Genomic DNA, 20,150 nt, shown 5'->3' on the forward strand with positions numbered 1-20,150 from the left:
ATCCAAAGAAGCAGGGAAGTGTAACAGAGAACTGATGCAACGACTAAAATCTTTGCATCAGATGATTTATGCAGTGTAGGCCAAACTCCAACATCACTGGTTCGTCAGTTCCCACAATGCAATTCAATATCAAATTACCACCACTCTTTAATTAAAAAATTGTCAAATAGCGTAATTTTTGTTTTAAACTGTTTTTAAGCTGTGTCTAAATGTCCTTTTATATTGAATTGCATTGCTACCATTCATTCATTTTCATTTTGAATGTTCATTTTCTCAGACATGGCAAATTGTCCTCCAGAATCAACACAACTGCTTTAAAAGGCTGATTAATACTCCTTATTAGAGTTGTCGTGATATACCGGTATTGGCGATAGCTTGGTGATGGTTTGGTCCCAGTCATTTCCATTTTAAGCCACACCCATTTCAATTCACACTTTGCCCATTCTGAGTACAGGCATAAATAAAGATAATTTAGTATACGGGTACATTTCTAGGTAATGGTGTACTTCCTCATACCTAATGATAATATCATGTAAATAATCCAGCACCTCTTCATCATTCCCTTTCTTTCCGGTCTTGTTTTGTCTCATTCTCCACCTCCTCACACTCCTAATTTAAGTGTATTTCATTTACCAAAAAAAAAAAAAGACAAAATGCACAATAAACAATGTTATAGATTAATTTGACTGATAGGATTATAATTGTTGATATTTAAGAATTTCCTGCAAACATCGCAATGGTTTTGTTATTGTGAATTATTTTGGCCTCCCACTTGAAATGTTTATTTAAACGTTAGACGTCTAGACTCCAGCCTCATAACTCTCTGCAGATATGTTTACATGAGATATTGGGACGTGAGGATTAAACATCCCCCCAGCCCCCCCACCCCCAGCCTGAGCCTGCAGGTGGATGTTGGGGTGGAGGTGAGGTAGAAGGAGCAGGCAGCAGCACTGATGCAGGGCAGCAGCAGCATTGACAAGGCAGAGAGCAGGGAGATTTTTGCATCTTGAATAACCAGCTAGATTTGGAGGGTGTGTAATGCAGATTATATATTGAGAGTAAGCTATGTGTATGAATGAGTGCAGCTCAAGCTGACATCGTGCCATTCATGGCACAATAAGTCATTGTAAATATCTACAATTTGTTTGTCCGTAGTGTGCTGCTGTATGTTTCAAAAAGTGGTGCAGCTTTTACACCCAAACCAATTCAAATGATATCTTATTAGCTGCACTACCATGACAGGTCCACTGATTACATCTACTCACGTGCTGTGACAACAGTGCTACTCTCCAGGGCAAGCGGAGGTCCACAACCTGCTTGAGTGCAGGCACTGAGGTGGAAGCGGTAGAGGCTGCCTTCCTCTAAGCCCTGAAGCTGCCACTGGGTGGTGTCAGCTCCAGTGATGTTCTTCTCCTGGGAATCAACCACCTCCAGTGTGGTCTCATTAACTATAGAGGAAGGAGAAAGATGTCAGGTCAGTTCACAAGGCATGAGTGAGCCTCCGACGGATACACGCAGGAAAAAAAAGTCATCACTGTTGGCTCGTGTTGTATGTTAATGGGACACAACTATAATGAGGGTCAATGGTTGAGGGAGGGGGAAGATGAAGAGATGTCATGGTAACTCATGCAGAAAGTGAGTGTAGCAGATACATGTCGTGACAGGTGAGCTGAAGAGGAATACATTATGAAGAAAGGGGAGAGGAGATGAAAGGAGGAGATTGAGAGCTCAAGAGGAGCTGGGGGGGGGGTTGAAAACAAGGGGCAAAAGATGCAAAGAGGAGGAGGGGGAGAGAAGGAGAAATACAGGAGGAGGAGAAATGATGAAGGGTAGGCTTAAAAAAAAACAACACGCATGTAAAAGGAAGGAAAAAATTGCAAGAACAGGTGTGGGGAAAAAAAAGAAGGAAAGAGACAAAAGAAAAAATTAAACATATGGCAGAAGAAGGAAATCAGAGGAGTCCCAATCACAAGCAGCATAATGTATCACCAAACTTGCATTATAGATCAAAGTACAGTATGTGAGCAGACTGTAGAAAGCAACACAGTTCTCCTGAAACCCCCCACATTGATGTCATTAGTGTGCCAATGTCGAAATGCAGGTGAGAACTGAATGTGTGCCAAGCCTGCGATGCCGCTTCGGAGAATTGATGTTTGTTTGCAGCACAGAAAACTGGATATTGCATGTGTTTGTGAACACCGTCACAAATAATCATTGACTAATTACATGGCAGTTTCATTTCAACTAGATGTGCATGTAAAATGTAATCACAGAATTAAGAGGACAACAAAATTTAGAATATGCTTGAGTTGCTTGGTGAATCAATTTAAGTGAAAAAAAAAACCCCTCCAACACCCACGGACTGTGTTGTGTGGGTATATGTGTGTATAGTCTGACATCTGATATGGGAAAAAAAAGCAGAGAGGAGAGGGGGACAGAGTGTATTGAAGAGCTGGCCAGACTCCGTGGGTGCTGGTGGAGGCGGCAAAGGGCTGTCTCTGCCTTCACATTTTACACAAAAGATTTCAGAAATGTCAGCCAACGAGAGTGTAGGCTTTGAAAACAGAGAGAGCGCGATGAAAGCCCCTCACTCACGTTTTCACCGAAACTGTTCTCAAGCATAAAGGTGTTTTTTTTTCTCAGTGATAGATGCCAAAGAAATTTGTATGAGAGGCACAAATAGCTATGACTTAAATGATCTTTCTGGAAGAGAACCTGAAATCCAAGAGGATATGAAATGAGAAACTCTGAGGAAACTGTCAAACTATAATCTGAAGTGGCCTGCACAATTGTCTATTGGAGACCTTTGTGAAGCATTCAGTGTTAAACAGTGCAACCTAGTGTCTGGTATTATAAGACAAAAAAGAAGAAAAGAGGGTAAAGGGGGTAGATAATTGTGCATGTAGTATATTTTCAGGTTTATCATCCGTAGACTCAAAGATAAACTGTCGTATCCCAGATTCACCCACTCTACTCTTCCTCCCTTCCGACCTCATCTTTCTTTACCTACTCACACTGCAGCTACACTCCCTGCACTTCGCCCACAGCACCTAACACTACAGACAAAGCACAGAGCTACAGCAAAGAGAAATCTATTAATGAAAAACCTTGCATAGGGCCAAAGGTCTACACTGTGTAAGCCACTGAGTAATTAGTCAAGCAATGTTGTGTGTGTACATACTGAGGTGGTACTGCAGCAGATAACCAGTGAGGATGCCGTTTGCCTGCAGCGGTGGCCCCCACACCAGCAAAATGGAGTCTTTCTGGGCATTAGAGGCAGTTAGGATGGGCACTTGCACAGGAACTATGAAAATAATGAAAATGACAACATTGTAAATGCATCTACTGTACAGATATTATTCTCTTGCGGCTTGTTATTTTATTTGGAGGTGGTTAAACATGACCATGACGTGTTCAGCTTCCTTTTCTTATTTGATAAAAAACACACTGATGTGGTCTGTGACAGTTTTATTGTTTTAAGCTACTTTTTTGTCATTTCCCGTAACTCTGAGCAGCCTTTAACAAGTATTTTCATGAAAAATGTTCTTATGTTGACTTCTTCTTTGTCCCCTGATCTTAAAGCTAAACATTGTATTGCAGCTTCTTAATTTCAGACGTGCTGTGAAACAAATTCAAAATACTTCGATTATAATATAATTTACGTCAATATTGTTTCTGTCAATATCCTGGGTACATTTTTTTAAATTAATTACTTCTCCCTCACTAAAAAATCCTAACTCTATGAATATGTAAATGTTTTTTTCTTTCCTAGCTACTGGACTTAACTTTTAATTCACTGAAAAGATCATCTGCACTGTATGTGCATCAAAGAGTGCTAGTGTCTGCATCACACTTGTGTAAAATACATACTGGTCCATGACTGATTTTCAAACTAATTGCAATGTTACAAATCATACTTGTAGGAACACGCCTTAAATTCAGATCTAACATGAGCACAGAGACAATTTCCTCCTTCACTAGATTAAAAAACAGTCAAAACATCCCTCTGGTGTCAAACTCATTAGCACATTTATTGTGTTTAGCTTAACCATCCAGGTGAAGTAACAATAAGAAAAACACATTTTTAACGTTAAATAAAACATGTGCATTTGTTAAAATTCACTGTCTCGTTGCCTGTGCCACTTTAAAGGTATAACATGCAGGATTTTCCAATGTATAGACTCATACAAAAGTAAACCCTTGCAGTCATCAATTATGATCTAGATGTGTGGCGGTGTATTTATCTGCAAAGCCCTCGGCCTGTATTTTCTGATTTTCATCTTATTTTCCTGCTTTCTGGAAGTTTTGGTGCATAGCCCACAGTTGTAAGGTAGCGACCAGATGCCAGAGCATATGCAACACGCATCTAAAATGAATCAACAAAAACTGAGGATACAGCTAACAAAAAGCATGACTATTGCAAGGAGAGGTGCCAAACAAACAAAGCTTGTTCCAAAACAAGAGGGAATCTTGGGTTGGCTTTCACCTTTAGTTTCACGATGCTCTTTACAAAATGTAGCCGACAATTCCAGCATAGTATACCTTTAGATGTCCACCATGTCATTTTATTTTATTTATTTTTTACTTAGCACAACTATTTATTAGTTGATTTTGCATGTTTGTGTTTACTCACCTCCCTCTGGAGTGTTGAAGGTGACTGGGTCACTGTTGGGTCCATTCCCCTTCTTGTTGAAAACATTGACGGTGAGTCTGTACTCAGAGAAAGGCTCAAGGCCTGGCACGAAGGCGTGTGTCCTCTTCCCAGGAAAAGACAGGGACTGGCGCTCATCTAAAATCTTGTTGGGATTCAGCAAACTTCGTTTCCTTAACCACTGAACCTTTGAGAGCAGAGTAATGGAAAATGGTGATGAGGAACAAGTTTGAACAGAGACCACAGACAGGAGAGAGGGAAGAGAAAAGCAGAAAAGGTGAGACAGAACAGTGAAACAGAAAATGTTGAGCAGCAATTAATGCCTGGTTTCTCCTTTAATGAGGCACCTGTCTGAAATCAGACATCACATATGAACTGTGAATCTGAGCTGCAGCTTTTGTACGATTCCCCTGAAATGATGGTATGTGGCAAAACACTTCACAAAATCAGTCACTGACACTCTGTCAACCAATGTGACATCTACACACTTTTAATAACAACACCTGCGCAGGTGATACAGAAAAGGTAAAAGAAACTGTGCCATCATTTTATTATATAGGTATTGTATCATATTACCACAATTAAGTGCACCTTTAAATTGAATTATAAACACAAAAACTGTCAAATTTAATTATATGCCAGTTAAATAAACAAAATAAAGATTAGAAATAATACATCTGTCTTTTCAAATTCCATCAAGTACTTCTCTCAATACTGTGATGACTCTGAAAGCACATGCAGAAATCTGTGGAGTTCATCAGGTGGTGCGCTACTGTTTCTTAGCTAACTACTGACAAAATCTTTCCACCAGAGAAAATGCACCGTTCAGATAAGGGACATTAGAGGAGTTTGAAATACAGACGGTGACATGAGTCAGGTTGGGTGAACCTCACAATATATGACAATTTCAGGGAATAAACTTTCTTTGTGATCATTACTATAATGATTGTGTCGCCACCATATATACATTTTCCACATTTAACTGGCATCTTTATTTTTAGATAGGTGCGCATTTAATGCTTTACAAGCAATGTCAATGTGTTACTGTAATGTCTTGTTATACTATATAATCAGCACTACATATTAACGCTTTTTTGGAAGCTTTGCTTGAAAAACATTTTTATCAAGGTCTAAGGCTACTGGGATATATAGCTCTAAAAAAGAAATATTCACAGTTGTAAAATCGCATAATGAATATTTTTTGTATCTCTGTCTCAGCTATACCCTGCCTATTAAAGCATTAGTTTGCTCTGACATAATTGGTTGAAGTGAGTACTTATAAAAGACAAACAAGCAAAAGTGAATCATGTCTCCTTCCTGAGGTGCTGTCTCTGACACAGTGAAGACGGACGAGTAAAAAGGGGTAAAGACTGGAAATATCTATGATAATGACACCTAGAATAAAGATCTAATTGTGCCAGGTAATCCAGGTAATTGTACCCATTGCCACTTAAAGTCTTCAGTTATACAACGTAGTCTGGTAGAAATCAGGTTTTTGGACCATGAAAACTTACATCGTAGCCCCCGAGATGACCTCTCACTGTGGCAGGTGGAGCCGGCGTCCAGCTAACTCTCAGAACAGTGGCGTTGATCACCTCCACTGCTATGTCCCGTGGTGCTGCAGTCGGGACTAAATAACACATAGAGGAAGGTCAAGAATACAGACATGCTTCAAACAACAGGCTACCTTTGCAATACCTCTCAAACGCTGCCATAAAACATGTTTAAATAAAAGAAAATAAACTGAAAAACTGTTTGGAGATACAGTAATTGAAACATCAAAATGACCCTGTTGGACAAAAACAGCCTGATTTAAAGGTCTGAGTTGTTAAGGGCAGAACAGGTTCCTTTTCTAGTTTAGATTGTGCAAAAATAATCTGTTGCTGTTTATGGCAGTAAATAAAAACTGTGATGCTGGTAGATCATCATAAAAGTGCACAAATACAAACTCAGCTGAACACCAAATGAGGAGCATTTTTTTCTTCTTTCAGCAAGGACAAATACATCACCAAACATGCAATGAAAAGGCTCTCGATATTTTCTGCTCTACATGTTACTCAAGTGGAAGTAGAGAAGGAGAGAATCACAGCAGACACTAGAGAGAGAATCCACCATTGTGCTTCAGTAGGCCTACAGCGAAAAAGTGTGTCGTGATCTGTCAAATCTCCCACTGCTTCTGAGACAGAAGTGAAAATTTGACATCTCTCTGCTCTACAAAGGTTATTTGCCACCTGCTGGATTCTGCAGAGGATTTTTTTTTTTCTTTTTCAGAGGGGAGGAAAAGTCACTACTGCACACCTGCGCGGGGTTAAAAACCATGGGCAAAAGGAAGAAGAGGAAAGAACTTAACCTGACACATTTTCCCGCAGACAATGCCAAAAGACGACTGAAGACAATGTGGGATAGGATAACACAAAAAGTTCACAGTTAGTCACAAGCAACAACACCTCCATGTGTAAGTTCAGCCTTAGGGTATGTTTTAATGAAACAGTGAAGTAAGTTGCATATCTTGAAATAATTCTGAATTAAATGTATGAATGACATGAATACTGTAGAGGAAGCATTACATCTCGGACTCACCATCTTCTCCAGAGTACCCAGTAACGACTTTAGGATCCGGTCCCCAGCCGTGGCTGTTTCTGCTCTGTATTTTGATCTCGTAGGGTATGAAAGTGGACGTGTTCCTCACAACAAAGGAGTGTCTTTTAACCAGATGCTCCTTCCAGACATCTTCCACCCCCAGTTTCCTGTAGCTCACCTTGTACTCGAGGCCTGGGCCATTGTGTTCAATAGGCAGCAGAGGCTACAAAAGTGTCGTGACGATTTAGAAATCTAGGAAAAAGCTTCCATACTAAAATGATTGGTCTTAAAGATCGATGTGCTCTTTCTCTCACCTCCCAGCTGATGTCCATTTGATGAGGAAGATGGCCTTGAATTTTGATGTTTTCGGGGTTTCTATCAGGAGCTTTGAAGAGAAGTTGTGTAATCATGCATTTATAATTGAAAAAATCATATGGAGTTCATCTTACAATTTTTGACTGTAGTCATTTACTGTTAAAATTGACATTTATAAAGCCCTCTATACAATCTTTTACTTGCTCACACTTCCGTTATAAATGTTAGTGGAGACTCAATCATCCAGGTCATGGTAATTCTAGGTGCTTAACTGTAGGCAACTGGACTTGCTTGAGTTTCTTTAAGATGTTTTACCTCTCATCCAACAGGATTTTTCAGTTTTCAAACAAGTGCCTACAATTTAGCATCTAGAATTCCTTATGAATCATCTGGAGTGGAACTGTGGGGGTCAACCTTTAAAAGTAAAGTGTGTAAGATTTGGGGGCTTCTAGTGGTGAATTGCAGATTGCAACATGCATAGAATACTTTCAGGGTTCATTGTTCAGGAAGTTTTTAGTGGGAGATGAATTATCCACAGAGATCTCTTCCCCTCCAAAACAAACAGACAAAGTTAATTAAAACCACTAAAGAAACCGACTAAAGATGTTTCACATCACAAATCAGTGTAACTCAAGCGTTGCTCATTGCAGATGGGCAACACGAAACGTGAATGGCCCTGTCTAGAGCCAGTATTTGGCTTGTTCATTCTGGCCCACTGTAGAAACATGAGGGGGCAACATGGCAATCTACAAAAACGAAGGCCCTCTCCTTATATAGATATAAACAGCTCATTCTGAGGTAACGAAAACGCAACAATCCTTATTTCCAGGTGATTATGCAATAAAGAAAACACATTTATCATATTAAATTATTAAATTCCACTTCTGCCAATAAATGCCCCAAAATCTTACACACTGGTCCTTTAGAGTGACTACAAATTCAACAGTCTTAGTGCAAAAATGAGCCACAAGTATTATTTATAAAGCTTCTTATTTTGATTAATAATTCAATGCTTCTTAATCCCCAAACTGTGAAATTTCATGATTTGATTTATAATAAAATAATCCAAATAATGTTCAAAGGAAAAACAAAGTTGCTCCTTGAGCAAATACGACTTGAGAGGTATTTGTAAATATAAAAAATAAAAGGCAAAGAAAGAGATTAGAAGGGGATGTACTTCTATTGTTGGGGTCAAACTGTTGAGCAATGCCAATATGAATTAAAAAAATGTGTAATTCATTTTTTGGTTTCAAAAGGATGGATTACAAAGCTATTTCTGTGAGTTACTACTTTTTATTCATGGAGGGTAGCTTATATTGCTAATGCAGGACAGTTATATATAAGATTTGTTTCTGCCTGAGCCTTTTCAGTTGCTACATTTTAAACAGATTTATCTTTGTTTGTACTGTTTGCATTATGCTCGATGTATTCTGTTTGAGGCCTGAAAAAAATCAAATACAAATACCTATCCACACTGTTCAGGTTAAACAGGCTCTTTTGCAGTTGCAGTATAAGTGTCCTCATTTCATGTACAAGCAGATTCCAATGAGAGCCACGATTAGGCAGCAACATGTGCTGGAGCTACTACTTGGCAACTTTAAGGGTTTCTGAGACCCAAAAATATCCACACCCCCTACTGCTACAAAGTCCTGTGGCCAAAAGCTGGCCTCCCTCCACATAGCAACTCTACACATTTAGAAAAGGTTAAAACTTCCCGTGCTCCTACAATCAACAGATAACCACAGCAGAACATGTTAATTAAAGGGAGCGAGTCTCACCAGCAGGGGGTGTTTTGTATCTCTCAGTGGGCTCACTGGGGGGTCCAGGTCCAACAGCATTAACAGCATACACTCTGAACTGGTAGTTAAGGTGTCCGTGTAGTGCCAACTCGGCTGTTGCCTGGTTACCGGGGACTTTCTGGAGCTCCTTCCACCTGCCAGGCTCCCATTGGCTCTCCTCGTACTCCACTATAAATTCTGTGCTCATGGAGGAGACGGGAGATGCATACAGTCAGTCATTACCACAGAACTGATGATCACCACAGCTGAAAAGTCATGCTTTACACTCTGTTTATTTGTTTCACTTACTGCACAGTCCACCATACATATTTCTAAATAATCGACAGTACATGTTCAACACTTTACTTGACCAAAAATAAAATAGTTCAATATTATATTATAAAAAATATTTTGTTTTTTTCTTTTTTTCTGAGTTAGAAGAGAGGATTCTCATATCTGTTCATTCAATAGAAAGCTTGAGTCAGGGGCAATTAGATTTGCTTTGCATAAATCTTAAGGGGTGTTAATAGGCTGATTTTTTTCACTCTGGAGAAAACAGAGCTGGCTGTTTCCCCCTGCTACCAGTCTTAACGCTTAACTAGGCTATTTGCCTCCTGACTCCAGCTTTATACTTTAAGAGGAGACATGAAAGTGGTATTGATCTCATCTAACTCTTCAGGAAAAAAAACTAAATTTCCAAAACTTCACAATTTTGAACTATAGCTTAAAATGTTGCTTTATCGCATATTCAACCTTCTTAAATTAAACCTATTAAGCAGAGGAAATATTAATTTTTTGCTCAAAATGTGAAGAGAAATTTGAAATATGCCAGCATGCAAGCACTATCCTCAAAAAGTCCTACATTGTTAAAATACATTATAATGCTTTAAAAGGGCTAGAATCAATGTTTTCATTGTAGCAGTCTATCAAATTTCACTTATAGTGATGAATCTACAGAGAATTGTCACTTGAATCTTTGTTTTCATTTCATTTCATGTATTTATTTAAATAAATGAAGAGTAACATAAGACTAGTTGCAGTTAAAACTAGCCTGACTCAGCAGGTTCCTGCTCTGCAGCACAAAAATATATTACAATACAAAATAAAAACAGAGACAGTCAACAGAGACGCAAAATATAAAACAGCTAAATAGATATTATAGTGTTTAAGGACTTAAGTGGCAATGTGGTTTATGACATTTATATTCCTGGTTGCAGGTATGTCCTTCCATTCATTAGGTTTTATATGTATGTTTGAAATGTGTAACAGAAATAAATGCTCTAACGTAATATGGGATCTTGTTCCAGATTTGAATGTAATTGTGAAAATGTGATCTCTGACCATAATTGTTTTTTAAAAATCTGCTGCTTGACTAGGCTATAGAGAGCATTAAAGTGAGTTTTAGCTCATCGTAGCTGCCCGGCCCACAACTTCACTTTGTTTGTTCACTCTCACTGCTCTTAAAGCCTCATTTTGGCCACAGCAGGCAGCTGTTTTCAGCAAAAAAGCTCTAAAAATTCACAGTACATACCTGCTCTGCATCAAACAGAGAACTGACACAATTAGTGGCTAGTGAACTAGATGTATAAATGAACAGCTTTTTGCTAATAAATTTGCCATATCAACTTAAAAGATATGTCTATGTAAAGTTCATAACTGCCCCCAAGTGGCAAAAAAAATCAATCATTATTTAAGGTTTAAATAAACTAACTACTTTTTGCAAAAGATCCCCTCATGCATTTCATGCAATTATTTCAGAAATAGCACTCGTAAATTCACTATCCCACACTACACCTGTAAGTGTGTCAAAAATTATGATAATTCATTAATGTCCAAAATCTCAGTTTGCTACTTGCTATCATGTAGGGAATAATAAATGAGTAAACAAGGGAATGACTTCAGGCACAGCCATGGCTTTTGGCAATTTCCATGGCAAATTAATTATATTAAATTAACATCTCTACACACAAATCCACCTGGTGCTGAGCCAGACTGATCCACAGATATCGTTTAGAAAAGAGCTGGCCTCACAAGTGAAGTCTGTTGCTCCAAGATGTTTAATTAACAAATAAAATGACTGCACATTTCAGCCGAACAAAGGATATTCTTCAGGCCTGTCTATTCTAATTTCTGATCACAGACAACACGCATCAAAGCTAATAAACACTACAAGGGTGCATTTATCAACTGATATGAATTCCTATCATCATGACGTCCCAAAAATAAATGAGTCCCTTTTTGAAGAATAAATGAGACACAAGCTTTCATGCCAGGATCCTCAGCACTTCACAGCTATTTGCAGCCATTGCTTGTTTAAAAACTTTAGTTAGCACTCAACAGTGATCACAGCGGCAGAATCTGTTAACTCTCAGAGGAGACAAGAAAACTGTATTGATGTACAGTAACTGATTTAGAACCTGCATCAAAGAACAACTGGAATACAGTTTATAACAATAGTCTGCAGAGTGATACAGTTCAACCTATTTCTGTGTGAGAGATCTTTTATCCACACAGCTGTCACAAAAAACAAAATCAGCTGAAAATGCCAGGCCTCTGTGAGTCTGTGCTGGTAAATACTTTGTTTATAATCTGTATACTATTATGTTTTATATTGTCTCTGTGGTGGGTGAAGAAAAGCTTCTTGCACCAGCTGAACAATAAAGTTGGAATCTATAATATATTCTTTAATATTTGCTCAGCCTGGGTGTGTCTTTGGGATGCCAAGAGTTGACAAATGCCCACTTGCCTGATTTCCTTGCTCTAGTTATTTTGAAATTACACCATAATTACATAGTAATTACATCCTTATGTAGGCTGAAAAAATTAAGTAACATGCAACTAACAACAAACAGTCACAACAGTACACAGTTATACAAGGAAATGTTAATGGTCTCCCAGAAAATGCTGAATCTCTGTTGCATTAGCACCACCACCACATCTCTCAGACTTCAGATTTTCCCCTTCTTTTACGCTAAATCCTACCTGTTACAGAGCTGTTGTGATCACTTCCAGGTACCCAAGACAGGTAAACATTTCTCGGACTCTTTAGTTCTGATATCTTCACTTTAAATGGAGCATCAGGAACATCTGCAACACAAAAAAATACATACAACAGCATTAGATTCTCAGTAGCATCTAATGTTAATGTAATATCGGAAATATCTGCAGGGGTTAAACATAATACTGACATTTAAACCACAATACAATATAATCTAATTCCTTCTGGAGAATTGGTAATTAAATAATCATTAATGATATTCCATACTGTATTATTTAAAAGAGCATCTTACCCAGCACGGTTAGAAGAGCAGTGGCACTGTCCTCATCTAGGCTGGTTCTAGCAATGCATGTGTATATTCCCTGATCACTCAGGTTCACGTTCATGATCTGCAGCATGTCATCATCTGCAAAGTATCTGAACATAAGAGCACAATTGTTAGTACATAGCTGGAATATAAATTCAGTCAGTCAGTGAGCAGAACCTTCACCAAAGCTACACACTCCTGCACACATAGTTGTTGATTTTAATAAATGGAAAAGTTTTTTGTTTTTTTTAACTCAGTCTGGATCTGCATCAAAATGCGCATAATGACATCAGTCATGGTTTATGCCTTATTTTCCACTATCACCACTGGTTCTCTCACTCTTTCACTGTACAGTAGGTGCTGGACAGGCAAGCGGAGAGGAGACACCACTTGCTGTGGAAGTTCAGTTGTAGTAAATTTTTATGGTTACATTGATGCTCCTGCTCTCTGGACTGGCAGCGTGACAATGTGGTGCGCTGTTGTAAAGGCCATCACTCTCATGCCATTCAAAATGTTTTGTTGAGAATTCTTCTATTGAGTCTAATTTTAATACTTCTATAAATGTGCAATGACATCACCAACATGCAAATCAGCGTAAGTCATGATCTGACAATTTTAGGCAATTTTTAGAGCTAGTGTTACTTTCATTGAAAAGAGTTGTCAACACTGAAAGAAAAGCCACCCTGCTGACAGAGCTAACGGTGTTAACCAGGGAGGAACTGGAATCTAGGGTTGCATGTGCAGCTGGACAAGTTTATCACAACTATAAATCACAATACACACAGAGGTAGCACAATGTCATTCTTTGCTCAGGATGCCATTACTCCACTATATCTTTACATAGCAAAAAGTGGTTTGCTGCCAATTAATGCCCTGAATGTTGCATACAGAACCTTTTAACAGACATAAAATCCCCTGACTATGACCCTCTACTGAGCAGGATAAGACACAAAGCTTTTGGGATTTTTCATGTATTATTTCTTTCCTATCATTAGCATAAAGATAAAGACACTCAACAATGCAATTTCAGCAAAAACACACCTGAAAATTGACAGAAACATTATCAAACCACATCCACCCACCTGGAATTTCCCTCAAAGGAAAGTGGAAGCTCCTCACCATCCTTCCTCCACACAATCTCAAAGGTACCTCGCAGGCTTTTATCATACTCCGCCTGGCACATCAGCTGAGCTGTGGTCCCACTGATGATCTGCACATCCTCAGGTGGAAATACTATTTTTGTAGGGTCTAAAGATAAAAAAAATTACATACATTAAACAGATAAGATAATATATGTCTCGTTAGACTCTGGCCAGAGAAAATAATTATTCATAGTTTCTGCATGCCTCAAATAAGATGTGAATATATGAAGTCGAGCCAAATTATTTACTTTATAAATGAGTCCCTCTTGCAGTAACTGCCTCTTTGATTTGTGCAATGAGTAATCAAAATGGAAATGTCTTGATATTGCTCAATAAATTTCCATGGTGATTTGCATTCATGAAATGTCCTCAGAAAACAGTTGTCTAAATATCTACCACCGCATTATTATTTATGCTGCATCTCTTCATAACATCAATGAAAGATGGATTTTAAGTATAGATGCTGAGATATTTATTGGCTGTTCAGCACAAGTATGTTTCAAAAGACAAAACAGGGACAGACCAGCTGGTTTTTAACTACGTGATCAGTCACAGCGGTGTGTTGAAAAATCTACTTTCCAGTTCTTAAACTGAAGCCAAAGCCGTCTTGAACAATGTTGAAAAATGAAACAAAAAATTAACTTTTCCTCCACCCCTCATCAGCCAAGCAAATAGAAACATTTAAAAAATGTTTGTCATATGTGTGAACTGGCCCTTGAATATTGAATAATCCTTTGCAAAGACAAGCGTACTCATCATGTTGCCAAGGTACCTTTCACATCCAGCACAGCAGTGACAGCTGACTTGCCCTCTGCGTTAGAGGCAACACACACATACTTCCCACTGTCGTTTTTTTCTGCATTGATGATTTGCAAAGATCCACCCACAGAAAAAAATCGTTCCCCTTCCATGGTTTCTGGAGTCTCATCTCTGGCCCTAGGAGAGAAAGTTTTCACACCTATTTTAGCACGTGTGTAGAACTTAGCAGCAGCAGAAGTGCAAATCGTGCCTTGCCAATTAAGGTGCAACAATTTCAGCCTGATTTTTTTTCAAGCAAGTATGGTAGTATCAGATTTGAGCCTTGCTATCCATCTATTTTATTTTTGCAATCTTCATGAACAGTGAGATTTCTCTCCCATAAAGTATCATCTTCTGTGTATTATTGTGCCATAATTCAATTGAAAGAAAAAAAAGTGTAATATTATCTAATAGAATAAGAAGAAGTATCCTCTTCTGAGGTTCTTTGTAAAGTGTTTTGTCATGGAGTGCCCTAGTGAGATCCTATTTCCCTCTTTGTAGAACTGACACAGAGCTGCAGTGATAGTTAATAGGTTTAATTAGCCCGAGTTCAAGGAACAGAAGAAGATGATCTCATTAAACAGACATAAATGTCAACACCCATTTAAGGCAGACACCTGAAGCGCTGAGGGATTGTGCAATCTGGTTTATTCTTCGGACTACAGCACAGATATCTGTACACCAGTGATGTGGTGTAATCTGTTCCCTGACTAAAAAAAACACACTAAATAACTGCCGTGAAGTTCTTCTGTTTTAACACTGAGTGTAAAAATGTAAAACTTCTCACAGACAGATGTCATCCACATTAATAAACCTGTTCATCCTGGTAATCACTTACCAGGTGATGGTGGGGGGTGGGGAGCTGAAAACACTGCAGTTCATGGTGATGTTCCCTCCCACTACTACACTGTACTCTTCATAGTCCCTTGTCAAAATCTGAGGAGCCATATCTGTGAGAGGGGAGGGAGGAGAGATTATAGCTGCCCAAATGTCAAGTTATTGCCCATGAGAATTTTTTCACAAGAAATGGGGACAGAAGAGCAGATTACTGAAAACACATATAAGTCAGATGCAGGCATCACACCTCCTCTACCACCTTAAGAGATATAAAGTAAAAAAAAAAAAATCTCATCTCAAATTGATAAAAAATGAAAGAACTGGACTTGCTCTACAGGATGACATGTTGTTCATGCCATTTCTGGATTATATATATATTTGTGTGTGTGTGTGTGTGTGTGTGTGTGTGTTTGTGTGTGTGCGAGTATATGAATATATACATTTATGTATGTACATGCATGTGTGCTGTTGTGTTGACAGATTCTCGTCAGAGCTGTATTTTAATTTGTGTGCTGACAAATTAATCATTAATATAGATACTCATTTATGTTAGATTACTAATTTTACACCTTATCCTTCAGATACACAGATAAAAAGGGAAGGCTAAAAAGGTTGCTTTGAGACACAGAAGATAAAGGAACAGAGGCCAGCAGGGACGCGATCTGTCTTTGTGAGCCTCTTTATTTGGTAAACCTCCGTTTAACTTAACCTCTACTCCTCCAGACTATGACTCACATATACTGAACAACAAAACCTTGAAAGGCAAATTGTAATGCAGCCATTTACAGTATGACTTCTGAAGAACTGTAGAGTAAATAGAGGACAGTAGAAGTAGAAGAAGAAGCTACAGTAAACATATGGAGAAAGCTGTCCGTTAAGGTTATTATCTAATGTTATGCTTTCAAAATAATAATAATGTGCCCTAAGAACAATTGGGACCAGATAAAGCAAGGTTTGTAAAGAGAATGAACCACCTCAGAATCTGAAGGAACCCTGAAATGCTATTGAGCCCACACAAACTCCATTACATTTCCCAGAGCCAGGTGTAAAGCTGATAAAGTGGCTATTGTGTTTGTTATTTAATAACTATGTCCTCTCCAGCTGTTCTAGATTTAAGTCTTGCTGTGATACTCACTCATGACCATGATGTTAATGTTGGCCAGAATTTTGCCATGACTGTTGGAGGCTTCACACTGATAGACAGCACTGTCCTCTGGGCTGGCATCATGGAGCACCACAGTGTCATCAAGCACTCGTCTGTTGCTCTTTGGGTCATCTGACAGCAACATGCAGACAAAAACACATGACATTAAAATCATGTCATAAGGATAGACCAAAGAGAAACCAACATTTATTAGGCTAACGCTGATGTTAATATTTAAAATTTAAAAAAAAAAAAAATCTGATAAACATTAGAGCTGAAATGATACGTTGATTGATTAATTAATATTAACAGAATACTGAAGTTGTTTTGGTTTTTTTTCAAATAAAAATGGAAAAGTGGTCAAAAAAATGTATTTAGTTAGGAAATGTTAGAGTTAAACAAAAACTTTCACATCAAATACAATGTGACAGTAAATGTTAGATAAAAGTAAATCTTGAGAAGTTCTGAGCAAATTAACTCATTTTAAAATGATAACTTTAATTAATATCACATTAGCAAGTAAGGAAAATAATTGCAAAAATAAATTAAAAAATACTTTAAAACATTTACAGTATGGACCTTGAAGTTACACCACTGCTGCATGGTGGTGCTGCATTCCTTGCTAAGACATTCAATAATAATTAGAGTACATAATTATTATCCATAGATTTGTGCATTATAACTCTACTTCTGACATGTACTAATAATCAGTAAATAAATGGCCAGCATTACTTTTCAATAGCATCACTGTATACTTAGTGTTGTCTCTGTTATTCACTGTCTAGGAATCCAGCTTGAGCTTTGAAGAACACTTTGCAGAATAGCAGCTTGTCGACTTGAACTGGTGTGGTTGAAGTTTGATGTAGCGGCTCGCTGCATCGTCCTCCTGCCCAGTGGCAAAAGATGCACAAACCACACCTAGCATTATTCCCACTCACCTCTGAAAAACTCTCCATTCCTCCTCCATGTTATGTCTGGCGGTGGTTTTCCACTGACCGAGCACTTGATGTGAACATCAGACCCAATCACAGTCAGCTGGCTCTGAGGAGGCTCTGTCAGCCACTTTGGCGGCTCTGGGAGATGTTAAGAAGACTTGTGTTGGTCTGAGTCAAAAAAAACTATCAAAAAAAACTTGTCCCCGTGGAAACAGCTTTCACCAACAAGTACATGCATGATTAGCTCCTACCTTCCACTATTACATCAAAGTAGTGGACAGCCTCTCCAGCAGAGTTCTGGGCTCTACACATGTACTTCCCATCATCCATCTCGTCGACAGAAGATATGAACAGCAGCTTTCCGAAGTTTTTCAATATTTTCCGTGGAGGCAGCTTGTCCCCCATTTTCATCCAACTCACTGTCGGAGTGGGACTACAGCATAAAACACATTATGAGACACAGTAGCATATATATATATATATAGAGAGAGAGAGAGAGAGATCGATAGATAGATAGATAGATAGATAGAGAGATCGATAGATAGATAGATAGATAGATAGATCGATAGATCGATAGATCAATAGATAGATAGATAGTGATATTATACAGAGTGATAATGTGATGCTATAGCATGTATACATACTATCCCTCTGGTATGCACTCAAGCTGCAGATTCTGTCCCTTCAACAGCACCTTCTCCGTCTGAACACCAGAGGGCAGCAGCAGGCCAGGTATTCTCACTGGGGGGGCTACAGCTGCATCCAACATAAAGAGAATGGTCTTCCTCAGTCATCTTCATACTTTTAATCAAGTGTCAGATAATATATACAAAGATGAAAAATCAATCTGTCATTTGTACTTCTTTGCAACTTATAAACCAACTATGTTGTCTGTTCTCTTGACAAGAAATGTGCTTTGATTTATAGTGTGTTAGGGCTTTGATGTGTGCATATTACTCACTGGCATTGCCGCTCTCAGCAGATTCATTGTCAGGTTTTACTGGAACAAAAACAAAACACTGTGAGAATGATACTGGTAGTGATGGTTTGCCTCCATGTATTGCTCAATTCAGAGTCATAAGTTTCCTTGAGCATTAACGTGACAAGGCAAGCCCTGCTTCTTGGCTTGCATGAGAGGAATGTCTTAACCATAACCGTAAAAATACCTGGACATAAAACCATTTACTTTTCACTTCTAAAGGATCTGTCCTTGGTGTCATGATTCAAGGAGCTGTATATGACATTTAGAGCATTAATATAGCAGCAAAACACTATTTACCATGTAAATATATAGTGGAGTACTGGCATCCTGAGCAGAGGATGAATTCACGCTACCTCTGTGTGTGTTATAATCCAAGCTTCTCTGTTTTGCGTTGTGGTAAACGATTGGGCCAGGCATGCATGTTAGTGCATGTGAGTCCAGTGTGTGTATCCCACCGGCCAGCTAATCGCTGCTGCTGTGAACTGTGCTCATATGCTAGTCACCGGTTGTGTCAGGATGGCAGCAGTGCGGAAGCTTAGGGCCTACCTTTCGGTTGCCCCCTGGTTAACACTGTTCTGCTCTGTCAGCACTGTTGCTGACTTAGCACCATTCGTTTTTAACTGCTGGCTATGTCACTGCTATCTTGAGAACTGTGCGCAAACCACAGATTGTTAGAATAATGGATGTAGCTACAATAAAGTCACCCATTGGTTTGTAAACTCCCAATTTGAAGCCTCAAGTTTGGCACTTGGTTTTTTGGAAACACAAGTGACCATATTTAGGCAAGAAGGCGTTGCTGTAGAGAAGTGAGGGGTTGATTTTACTGAGAAGCCAGGGCACTATCTTCAGACAGCCTGTCACTCAAAGCCGCCTGTCCATAATTATGCATAACTTTGAGCTGTTATAAAATGTAAAAAGGTAAGTTATATCAAAGCCCCCCCCCCCCCGGCACAGTTGACATGGTGGGAGAAATTAGCTACGGAGACCATAACAGTTTTCTGTGCCAAACCTTACACATTATTATTAGATGTAAAGTTAGGCATATTAATGTGCGTATACAGGGACTGACTGGCTTCTGAAGCCTGCTCCAAGTGGCCATTGTAGGAACTGCAGTTTTTGGCACTTCCACGTTGGTTTCATTTTTCAATGCTTGTAACAGCTTGGTGCAAACGGACTCAGACTGTCACATAAAGCTCCTATAACAAGTCAGCTACGGTAGCACAGCTGTCTGTGTTTTGGTAAAAGCTACACAGATTATTTTGTAAACCTACAGCTCTTGACCACGACAGCCATGGCGGTTTTCTGGACAATGGTGCGTATTCTGGAGAAGGCAGCAAAGCAACAGTAGTCCAGTCGACTGTCTTTCTGTAAGGCATTAGAGAAGTACAGGTTGCCATCAATGCCCATGGAAACCCTCTCATCCTGCTCAATGTGTTGGAGACCTGGAAAAGAGCATATTTGTATCAATGACATGATATCGAAGTAGACAGCTTTTGTTTTTGAGATTAATTTTGGCTGGTTAGAGAGCACAAATTGGACAAAAGTTCTTAAATATATCCATCGGGTGCACTAGAGGGACAAGTGTATGAATTATTTTAAAAATAACGTCATTATGAGACCCAGGTCACATGATAGCAATTTGCAACACAGTGAGGCCTCATGTACAGTAAGATGTTAATGGAA

General features: G+C 38.8%; 1 protein-coding gene across 8 annotated transcripts in view; it reads right to left on the minus strand.

Annotated features, from left to right (window-relative positions):
• LOC121947483 (neural cell adhesion molecule L1-like protein) overlaps nt 1-20,150 on the minus strand; it is a 72,743-nt gene that overhangs the window by 28,139 nt on the left and 24,454 nt on the right. For all 8 annotated transcript variants that reach the window (XM_042492560.1, XM_042492561.1, XM_042492563.1 and 5 more), the window contains 18 exons: nt 19,739-19,909; nt 18,447-18,485; nt 18,130-18,241; nt 17,737-17,918; nt 17,489-17,623; nt 16,542-16,682; nt 15,408-15,519; nt 14,544-14,707; nt 13,712-13,877; nt 12,615-12,739; nt 12,307-12,411; nt 9,325-9,522; nt 7,546-7,616; nt 7,232-7,454; nt 6,166-6,281; nt 4,634-4,838; nt 3,182-3,304; nt 1,266-1,448 (listed from right to left, as the gene is read on the minus strand). In XM_042492560.1, the coding sequence (XP_042348494.1) occupies nt 1,266-1,448; nt 3,182-3,304; nt 4,634-4,838; nt 6,166-6,281; nt 7,232-7,454; nt 7,546-7,616; nt 9,325-9,522; nt 12,307-12,411; nt 12,615-12,739; nt 13,712-13,877; nt 14,544-14,707; nt 15,408-15,519; nt 16,542-16,682; nt 17,489-17,623; nt 17,737-17,918; nt 18,130-18,241; nt 18,447-18,485; nt 19,739-19,909 (2,571 nt within the window). The remainder of the gene's footprint in view (nt 1-1,265; nt 1,449-3,181; nt 3,305-4,633; nt 4,839-6,165; nt 6,282-7,231; nt 7,455-7,545; nt 7,617-9,324; nt 9,523-12,306; nt 12,412-12,614; nt 12,740-13,711; nt 13,878-14,543; nt 14,708-15,407; nt 15,520-16,541; nt 16,683-17,488; nt 17,624-17,736; nt 17,919-18,129; nt 18,242-18,446; nt 18,486-19,738; nt 19,910-20,150) is intronic.

This window comes from Plectropomus leopardus, chromosome 8 (genome assembly GCF_008729295.1).
Source record: "Plectropomus leopardus isolate mb chromosome 8, YSFRI_Pleo_2.0, whole genome shotgun sequence".
Taxonomy (NCBI): Eukaryota; Metazoa; Chordata; class Actinopteri; order Perciformes; family Serranidae; genus Plectropomus; species Plectropomus leopardus.